Below are 11095 nucleotides of genomic sequence, written 5' to 3'. Positions count from 1 at the left end.
CACCTTTTTACCTTTCCCCTCTTTTCCCACCTTATTTTTTTCCTTCCCCCGTCCCCCTTTTTTCTTATGCCCTTTTCCCTGTTTTCCCATCTCTTGTTTTTCATGTTCCCTCCTTTTTTTTTTTTTTAAAGTTTTTCCCTTTCCCTCTTTTTCCTTTTTGCCTTTTCCTCCTTTTCTCCCTAAATTTTTCCATTCCCTCCCTTTCATTTTGCCTTTCTCACCTTTGTTTTGCCTTCCACCATGACGACTTTCCCCAGATCCAATTTTCCATCCCTGACATCCTGGATTTGCCTCTTCCCTCCTTCCCACGGAGCCCTTCCCTCATCCCATCCGGATTTAAAGCGGCACCGGCATCGGCACCGGGCGGATCCGGAGCGTCCCCTCTTCCCCTTGGGATACAAACGGGAAGAACTTTCCCGAGGGATCCTCCCCGGCCCCCAGCGACATCCCCGCCACCAGATCCCTCTGCTCCACGTCATAAAATTCCAGCCGCTCTTCCTCCGAGTCCAGGAACACCCCGAGCGCGGAGAGCCCCTGGCTCTGCTCCCTGAGCAGGCGGCTGCTGCTGCCGCTGGAGAAAAGCTGTCCCTGGGATGCGCGCAGAGCCCAGCAATGCCGGGAATGCCGGGAATGCGGCCCGGGAAGGCTCGGTCCGTCCCGCAGCACTCCCAGCGCCCAGTCCCGCTCCCGGGGCAGCTCCACCTCCCAGTAGCGCTTCCCGGCTCGCAGCGCGTCCCTCGCCAGCAGCACCGGCACCCGGAGCGGATCCTGCGCATCCCCGAGATCCAGGGGCCGCGCCTCGGGATCCAGCGCCACGGGAACTGCGGGGAACGGGAAGGATCCCATGAGCGGAGCGGCCCCGGGAGCTCCCGGCGGCTTCCGTGAGGGATTGGGACATTCCCGGGGAGTGCAGGGGATGCGGACACTGAGGAACTGAAGGGCCGCTGAATCCCTGAATCCCCAAATCCCAGAATCCCAGAATCCCAAATTCCTAAATCCCAGAATGTTTGAATCCCACAGTTGGTGAGGTCCTGGGATGGTTCAACAAGGAATTTGAACATTCACTGGAACAGAAGATGGCCATAGAATCCCTGAATCCCCAAATCCCCAAATCCCTGAATCCCTGAGTCCCAGAACCCCCAAATGCCCCAATCCTAGAACCTCAGAATCCCCAGATCCCAGAGGGGGTGAGGTCCTGCTGTGTTCAGCCAGGAATTTGAACATTCCCGAGAACCGGGGATGCAGCGACTGACAAACTGAGAGGGGCACAGAATTCCTGAATCCCAGAATCCCTGAACCCCCAAATCCCTCAATCCCAGAATTCCCAAATCCCAGACTGGGTGAGGTCTTGCTGTGGTTCACTAAGGAATTTTGACATTCCACCGAACAAGGTTGCAGCCACTGAGGGACTGAGGTGCCACAGAACCCCTGAATCTCCGAATCCATGAATCCCTGAATCCCCGAATTCCTGAATCCCTGAATCTCTGAATTCCTGAACCCCTGAATCCCCGAATTCCCGAACCCCTGAATCCCGAAGTTCCCGAATCCCTGAATTCCCGAATTCCCGAACCCCTGAATCCCCAAATTCCCGAACCCCTAAATCCCCGAATTCCTGAATCCCTGAATTCCCGAATTCCCGAATTCCTGAATCCCTGAAGCCCCGAATTCCCGAATTCCTGAATCCCGAAATTCCTGAACCCCTGAATCCCCAAATTCCCGAACCCCTGAATCCCCGAATTCCCAAATCCCTGAATGCCGAAATTCCCGAACCCCTGAATCCCCAAATTCCCGAACCCCTGAATCCCCGAATTCCTGAATCCCTGAAGCCCCGAATTCCCGAATTCCTGAATCCCGAAATTCCTGAACCCCTGAATCCCCAAATTCCCAAACCCCTGAATCCCCGAATTCCCAAATCCCTGAATGCCGAAATTCCCGAACCCCTGAATCCCCAAATTCCCGAACCCCTGAATCCCTGAATTCCCGAATCCCTGAATCCCCGAATTCCCAAACCCCTGAATCTCCAAACCCCAGAATCCCACAGTGGGTGAGGTTGGAAGGGATCCCAGAGGGGTCTCCCAGAGCTCTCCCAGCTGGATCCTTCCTCCGGACACAATTCCCTCTTTCTCCTTCCATCCATCCCACCTGGAATCATGTCCCAGTCCCACCCCAGACTTGGACACCTTCCAGCAACCCCTTATCCCACATCCCAGGCTCGATCCCTGTTATCCACGGCACATTCCGGCCTTTCCAGCTCACCCGCGTGGCTCCGGGCTTCCCAGAAATCTATGGAGAAGAAGAACGGAATCCCGGTTTTTATAGGGGAATTCCATACTTCCTGAACCGGAAGTATTTTGGCTCCCCAAAATTCTGATTTCATCCCCCCCAAATCCCAGGAATTTGCATATTCCCGTGGGTTTCAGCACTTACCCAGCTCAGCTTTCATCTGACCTGAAAGGAAAAGATATTCCCATTAATTTTGTTGGATTTTCCCGCTTTTTTTTCCCCAGTTTTTCCCATCAGAACAACCCCCAGGTGAGAAGTAAGAGGAAATTCCTCTCCATGGGCAGATATTTCCCTGGATTAATTAGCTCTAAATCCAGGGATAACGTGGATTCCTGTCTTATTTTCAATAAACTGGGGGCAAAATGCAAATTTATGGAAATTGTGTTTTCTTACCGAAGAGTTTCTTGAATTGGATTTTTGCTGGAAAGGAAAAGCAGGGAATGAATATGGGAAAACTCCATGGAAAAATGAAAATATCAGCGAGGAAGGCGTGGGAATTAGAGCAGTTATTCCTTTTGGGAATGGAGGTGGGAAATTGTCAGGATTTAAGGAAATACAGATTTTTCCCCAAAAATGGGAGGAAAGGGGAGGGAGTTTTGGTCCTGTGGAATTCCAGGTGGGACGTGCTGAGGGATGTGGGGGTGGGAGGAGATTTGGGGGTGGATTCTGTGATTTCGGGGAATTTTTCCAACCAAAATTCCATGGAACCCCAAGGGAGAGAAGAGAGCTTGGAGAGATGGGATTGGGCCCTCTAATTAATCACTTCTAATTAAAATTAAGCTGATTAAGCAGGGGATGGTTTTCCCTGAGCACCCCACCCATTCCCAAGGAATATTTTAAGGAAATGGGATTTACCCGCTCGTTTCTTGGCTTTCTCTCCGTCTGGGGGTTCCGGATCGAGGAATCAAAGGAATAACAGGGAGAAATACTAATTTAATAATGGTTATTACTTGTTATTAAGAGTGCTCGTTAATATTTATTATTAATATTGTTTGTCAGTTCCTGTCCAAAGGGAAGCGGGAAAAGGGGGGGGAAGGGGGAAAAAAGTGAAAAAAGGGGAAAAAATGGGGAAAAATGGGAGGAAAAGGGGGGGAAAGGGGGAGGAAAAAGAGGGGGAAAGGGGGAAAAAAGGGGATAAAGGGGGGAAAAAAGGGGATAAAGGGGGGAAAAGGGGGAAAAGGGGGGAAAAGGGGGAAAAGGGGGAAAAGGGGGAAAGTGGGGAAAGAAGGGGGAAAAGGGGGAAAAAGGAGGAAAAGGGGGATAAAAAGGGGATAAAAAGGGGAAAAAGTGGGAAAAGGGGGGAAAAGGAGGAAAAAAGGGGAAAAAGGGGGGAAAATGAGAAAAGGGGGGAAAAGGGGGGGGAAGGGGAGAAAAGGGGGAAAAGGGGGATAAAAGCGGGGAAAAGGGGAGAAAAGAGGGGAAAAGGGGGGAAAAAGGGGAAAAAAGGGGATAAAAGAGGGGAAAAGGGGGGAAAGGGGGCAAAAAAGGAGAAAAAGGGGGGAAAAGGGGGGGAAAAGGAGGAAAAAAGGGTGAAAAGGGAAGGGAAGGACTCACCCAGCACGGACTTCACTTTCTTTTTCTCTGGAACAGAAAACGCAGGATTTTGGCACCCAAAAAATCCCAAATCAGGAGCCCAGATCATATTGAAAGGGCATTTTTTGATTATTTGGAATTAATTATTTAATCCGTGGAAGTATCAAACTTTTTGAACTTCATTTTATTTAATAGATGGGATTTATCAGATTCAATAATTAATATATTGATTAATAATATTTTATATTTTTAACATAATATTTTTAAAATTTTTTTTTCATTCTAATTTGAGCAAAAAGACATTTGCAAAAAAATAGGTCGATTTTATAACTTTTCAACTGTAAGAAAACAGAAGTTAGAGCAAAACTAGAATTGTAAAATATTGGTAATTTGAACATTTTAAAATTGGGTCATTTTTCAAGCGTAAGTTTTCAAATGGTGAATTTTCAAATTAAAAAAAAAATTAGCGACTTGAGTAAAAACATGATTGTAAAAAAATTAGGAAATTTTCGAATTTTTAAATTGTGAACTTTGAAATTGAAAAAAATTAGGAACTACAGAGAAAAGAAGACTGAAATTCACGCCTGGTTTTAAACTTTGTGCATTAAATACAGAGAGAATTCCCAGAATTTCCATCGCTCCCTCATTTCATGCACAGAGGATTTTTACCTTCTTCCATTTCCAGCTTTGCTTTTCCTTGAAAATCGAGAAAATTTTAAATTATTTAATTCCGAAAGATTTTTAAACTACTGTTTGATAATAATTAATATCTTAACTTACATATTCTAATAAACGTATTAATATATTGAATATTTCCAAGATTTTAGAGTATTTTATATTTCCAGATATTTATATTTTAATAAGATTTAATAAAACCTGGTATTGCTTATTTTATATTTCATATTTTCAAGATTTTATGGTATTTTATATTTCTACGTTTTCTATTTTAATAATATGCAATAAAATGTGAGTTTGTTATTTGGTATTTAATATTTCCATTAATATGGGTAATATATTTACTATTTCACGTTTTGACTTAAATAATAAATATATTTAATGTATTTTAAATAAATATTTTAAATAAATATTAAATATTAAATCCAATCATTAATAATTTTCATTTTACGCTGTTATAGTTATAGCAAGGACATAAAAATAAATTGCAATTATACCATTGGTGATCATTAATTACTAATTAACAACCTCACCTGCGCCCATGGTTCTCTTGTTGCTCCCTGGGTAAAAAAAAGAACAAAAAATTCCTTTTTTTCCCATGTTTTTGTAGGGAAATTGGGCTCCTTTTCCTGGATTTCACCCTCAACCACCGGTGATTTTCCTCAGATTCTGGTGGGATTTTCCAATGGGATCCAAAGCCGGAACTCACCCCGGATCTGGCAGAAAACGATGGAAATCAGGGCCATGTTGAGGAACAAAACCGCCAGGAAAATCCGCAGCCACTGGGAGATGGAGGGGAGGAAAACGTCTGGGAAAACGAGGGAAAATCAGCGAGATTCGGTCAATTGTTGGAAGATTAAACATCCTATTAATTACTGAATATTCTGTTAACGATTTAATATTCAAATAATTATTCAATATTTTGTTAATTATTTAAGGCTTTAATTTTCCATTAATTATTAAATACAAGATTAATGGTTTAAGATGAAATACTCTATTAAGGAGTAAATATTGGATTGGTTATTTAAGGTTTGAATTTCCCATTAACTGTTAAATATTCTATTAATGATTTAATGATTAAACATTCTGTTAAGGATTAAATACTTGACTAATTATTTAAAGATGCAATTCTCCAACAGCTATTAAATATTATATTAATGATTTAAGGATTAAATATTCAGTTAAGGATTAAAGATGTATTAATTAATAAATAGTCATTAATTAATTAATTAATTCTTAAAATGGCCAATAATTATTAAATATTCTAATAATGATTTCAAGATAAAGTATTTGATTAAGGCTCAAATATTCAGTTAAGTATTGGCTATTCCATTAATGATTTAAAGATTGTCTATTCCATTTATCATTAGATATTTTATTAATGATTAAAGCTTCTATTAATGAATAAATCACAAAGGCAGCCATAAGTTAGGAGACAAAACACAGGTGGAGGTGGGAGATGGGGAAGTTTTATTTTAAAATATTTTAAATTATTTTAAATTATTTTAAATTAAATTAATCTATAGATTATGCTAATAAATAAAATTTTAAAATATGAAGGTTAAAAAATATATAAAAATAAAAAGTAAAAATAAAAATAAGCATAGAAAATAAAATATGAATAGAAAAATATTCAATTAAAATGAAATCAAATTAAGGACTTCAACAAGACCTGCTAATTTGCAAAGATAAAATAGAATAAAATCAACCAATGAATAAATAATAATAAATAAAATTAAAGATTTCCAATGCTTTGGGTCCAGCTGGAGCTGCCAATTAGCAAAAATCGAATTCGATCAATCAATCAATGATAATCAATAAAATTAAAGACTTTGACAAGAATTGCTAATCAGCAAAAATCAAATGAAATTTAAAAAATCAATCAATGATAATCAACAAAATTTGTGACTCCAAATCATTTGGGTTAAACTGAAGCTGCTCATTAGAAAAAACTAAATTAAATAAATCAATTAACAAATGGTAATCAATAAAATTAAAGAATTCCAACCCTTTGGACTCAACTAATTAGGAAAAATCAAATTAAACCAGGAGTGGAATAGCTGCCCCGGGAATTTCTTCTGGGAATTTTTTTCCGGTGCCCACCATGGATGCGGATCCGGGACTCGCGGGAGGCGTTGAGCCGGCGGTTGAGGATCCGGCAGGAGATTTCCAGGTCGGATCCCGGTTGGATCCTCAGGGAAGCCTCGATGCTGAAGAGGCCCCCGGGGGTCACCGTGGCCGTCGTGGTCATTGACTCCCTCCGGACTTTTCCGTGTCTGTCCAGCCAGAGCAGCTCCGGCCGCGGGAACCACCCGGAGGCGCGGCAGGAGAGGACCAGGTCCTGCTTCTCGGGGCTCCGCAGGATCACGGATGGAGCTTCTCCAATGGCTGTGGAAAAACAGAGGAATTTTGCATTTCAATCCCGCTAAATTTGGGTTTTCTGGAACTCAGCGGTTCCGTTCATTGAGGAGCTGCCGCCACGGGATCACGGATGGAGCCTCTCTGTCAGCAGAGGAAAAACAGAGGAATTTTGCATTTCAATCCCGCTAAATTTGGGTTTTCTGGAACTCAACGGTTCCGTTCATTGAGGAGCTGCCATCATGGGATCACGGAGCCTCTCTGACGGCGGAGGAAAAACAGAGGAATTTTCCATTTCAATCCTGTTAAATTCGGGTTTTCTGAAACTCAGTGATTCCTTCCATGGTGAAGTTGCTGAGGTCCCATTTTTCGGGACTCTGCAGGATAATGGACAGAACCTCTCCAATGGCTGTGGAAAAACAGAGGAATTTTCCATTTCAATCCCGCTAAATTTGGGTTTTCTGGAACTCAGCGGTTCCGTTCATTGAGGAGCTGCCGCCACGGGATCACAGATGGAGCCTCTCTGTCAGCAGAGGAAAAACAGAGGAATTTTGCATTTCAATCCCGTTAAATTCAGGTTTTCTGGAACTCAACGGTTCCGTTCATTGAGGAGCTGCCGCCACGGGATCATGGATGGAGCCTCTCTGACAGCGGAGGAAAAACAGAGGAATTTTCCATTTCAATCCTGTTAAATTCGGGTTTTCTGGAACTCAACGGTTCCGTTCATTGAGGAGTTGCCACTGCGGGATCACAGATGGAGCCTCTCTGTCAGTGGAGGAAAAACAGAGGAATTTTCCATTTCAATCCCATTAAACAGAAGTTTTCTGAAAGTCAACAGTTCTGTTCGTTTTTGGGGGCTCCACCGGATCATGGGTGGATTCTCTCCATGGTTGTGGAAAAATGGACAAATTTTCCGTTTCAATCCCGTTAAATTGGGGTTTTCTGGAACTCAGCGATTCCTTCCACTGAGAAGTTGCCCAGGTCCTGTTTTCTGGGGAATCATGAATGGAGCCTCCCCAACGGATGTGGAAAAATAGAGGAATTTCCATTCCAATCCCATTAAATTGGGGTTTTCTGGAACTCAGCTTTTCACCAAGGAGTTGGAAAGTCTTGGAGGATTTTCCGGGATTTGATCCAGGGGGGCTGGAGGTTCTCAGTGGTCATTGGCTCTGAGAACGTCCTTGGGAATGAGGGATTTAATGGAGAATCCGGAAGTGGATGGAAGGGTGGGGGTGGCCCTGGGATGGATCTGGGAGTGGAATTTCCCAGGATTTTGTAGAATTTAGGAAATGTAAAAATTGTAGAAGCAAATATATAAAATATATAAAATACATAAAATATATAAAATATATAAAATGTATAAAAGATTGAAATGTATCAAATATATTAAATAAATATATAAAATACATAAAATGTAAAACTAGAAAAGATAAAAATATAGACATAAACTACATCATAGAGAATTATAAATATATAAATATGAATATAAGTATAAACATAAAATAATATACTACTTCTAGTATATAATTTTATATTTACAAAATACAGTATATAAATACTACTTATTTATATTTTCATATCTATGATCTCTATTATATAGTATATTTTATAGCATATGTTGTAATATATTTAAAATTGTATTTATAATATAGTTGTATTTATAACATTATAAATACACTAAATAGAATAGAATAGAATAGAATAGAATAGAATAGAATAAAATATATATACAATACATATATCTTTATTTCTATATTATAAATTAATATAGAAATGATATAAATAATTCATATAATAAATTAATATAAATAATTCATAAATAATTCATGTTATAAAGGAATATATTTTTATAATATTATAGATGAGAATATTTGTGTTGTATAATTAATATGTCCATATAATAGATATTTGTATAATAATGCATTTATATATTTTTATAAAATAATATTTATATTACACAACATATTAGATGTCAAATACAAAAAATAAAAATAAAAATTAAAATTAAAAAAATAAAAAAATACAAATACAAATAAAAATGAAAATAAGAATAAAAATTATAATAAAAATTAAAATAAAACCAAAACAAATTAACAAAAAAATTATAATAAAATAGACATTTTTAAATATAAAAATATTAGAATTTATAACAATATTTCAAATATCTGCCCAGTTTTGTGCAGTGAAGGAAAGCAGAGGGAGTGGCACCAACCTGCCACTTCCAGCTCCACCAGCACTTCCCGGGACACATTCTGGAATGAGACCTCGCAGCTGTAGGATCCCTGGTCAGAGCTCTGGACGCTCCTCAGGAGCAGGGACAAGTTCCCAGCTCGGAAGTCCCTGTGGAAAAATTCCGCCCGGCCCTGATATCGCTCATCCAGCTCCTCCCTTCGATCCTTCCCGTCATAGCTGCTCACGGGGATCCGCTGGGATTGGCCGTGAAATGTCCACCGGATGGAGAAATCCTCGGGAATGGGAGCGGATCCCACCTGGCAGGGCAGGACCACCCTGTCCCCGATGATTCCGAGGACGGAAGTTTTGGGAGCGCTCAGGAATCCGCCTGTTTTAGGGTAAAGTGGGGGTTGGTTTGGGTTTTCCATGTTGGGTTTTCCATGGAATTTCATCAGGCGACCAATGGGACCAATTCCACCCTCAACAAGAGAGGAACCCAGAGGAAAACCAAAAAAATGGGGATCTGGTGCTCATGGATTTATCCTTCAGTGTTTTGAACAATAACTCAATTTCTTGGCCATTAAAGTCTTGGAGAACGCTGGAAAATGGAAGGAAATGGCAAATTCCATCCAAAATAAAAGTTCACACCCAGGATTTACCTCCAGAAAATTCCAGGTGGGAATTGACTGCCCCAACAGCAGTTCCCAGGAAGGTTTGGAATGTCCCAGGGCCTGGAATTCATCCTTATGGCGCTGGGAGATGTGGGAGCTCTCAGATTCCCAAGGATACGTGAGGCGTTCCTTGGACATCCTGCCCTGATTCCCAGAGGTTCTCCCAGGACGGGATTGGGACCCAGGTGATAAAATCATGGAATGCCCTGAGCTGGAAGAGGATCAGAGTCCAACTCTTGGCCCCGCACGGGACAATCCCAACAATCCCTGGGAGCGTTGTCCCAGTGCTCCACAAGCACTGGAATGTTCGGAGCCGCTGCCAATTCCCTGCGGAGCTGCTCCGGCCACGACCACCCTCTGGAAAAGGAGCCTTTTCAAGTTAAATTCTGTGTCCTCATTAGGTTTTAATTCACGTTTTGGAGCAGAGATCTCCTGTTTTATGGGAATAGATCCCGAATGGAACTGCCCTCACCTGCAGCCAGGTGGGAGCCGCGCCGGAATGCCAGGACTGGGAGCACCGCCAGCCACCAGAGCCGGGAATCCATGGATATCCCAGCTCCCTGCTCCTCCTCCCCTCCAGAACTGCCGGGGGGTCTCCCGCAGGATTCCTTCGGTCCTTTCCCAATGGGAAACAACGAGAGAATGGAGAGAGGAAAAAACAGGGAAAATGATCCGTGAAGGATGATGGAAAATGGGATTCCAGGAGTTCTCCTTTCCTCAGCTCCCTGTGCAATTTAAATCCACCCAGTAAATCCTCCCTCAGTTTTCCGGACGCTCCATTCCCATTTTTTCCCTTTCACTGAGAAATTCCAAGCATTTTGTGGGATCTTCAGATGTTGTTTTGTTATCAGATTTTGGTGGGGTTTTGGTATTATTTTGATTTTTGGAATTCTGAGATCAGAATTTAATACCGGATTTTGGGGTGATATTTTAATATTCGATTTTAAGATCGTATTTTGATACTCTGTTGATGCCATATTCCATATTATACGTTAACATGATATTCTGTAATTAATATATTAATTTAATATTTTATTACTGTATTTTGATATTCTATTCTACATTTTAATACTACATTTTGATACATTTTAATATTATCTTTAGTAATCAGATTTTGCTATTAGATTTTATATTTTATATTTTATATATTTAAAAAAATTTTTTTGGTATTTTTATATTTTAATATTAGCTTTTTATATTACTTTGAGATTTTATTTGGATGTTATTTTGATATAATTTTTTAACCTTATATATTATTACAATATTCTCATATATTTTAAATACTCTATCTTAACATTCTATTTTAATATTATATATCACATTCCATTTTTGTATCATATTTAATATTATATTCTCACATTATATTTTGGGATTATATTTTGATATTGTATTTTTAAATTTTA

At 40.5% G+C, this 11095-nt stretch overlaps 1 protein-coding gene across 1 annotated transcript; it reads right to left on the bottom strand.

Moving 5' to 3' along the window:
- Positions 1-286: 286 nt before the first annotated feature.
- LOC138102654 (butyrophilin subfamily 2 member A1-like) lies at positions 287-9449 on the bottom strand. Its single transcript, XM_069000374.1, has 7 exons — positions 9062-9449; positions 6595-6879; positions 5201-5299; positions 5025-5051; positions 2428-2448; positions 2257-2283; positions 287-821 (listed from the first exon to the last, which is right to left on the bottom strand). The coding sequence occupies exons 1-7, from the start codon at positions 9447-9449 to the stop codon at positions 337-339; spliced, it is 1332 nt and encodes a 443-aa protein (XP_068856475.1). The 3' UTR covers positions 287-336.
- Positions 9450-11095: the final 1646 nt, after the last annotated feature.

This window comes from Aphelocoma coerulescens, unplaced genomic scaffold (assembly GCF_041296385.1).
Source record: "Aphelocoma coerulescens isolate FSJ_1873_10779 unplaced genomic scaffold, UR_Acoe_1.0 HiC_scaffold_97, whole genome shotgun sequence".
Classification (NCBI taxonomy): domain Eukaryota; kingdom Metazoa; phylum Chordata; class Aves; order Passeriformes; family Corvidae; genus Aphelocoma; species Aphelocoma coerulescens.
This window is presented reverse-complemented; position numbering and strand designations above follow the sequence as displayed.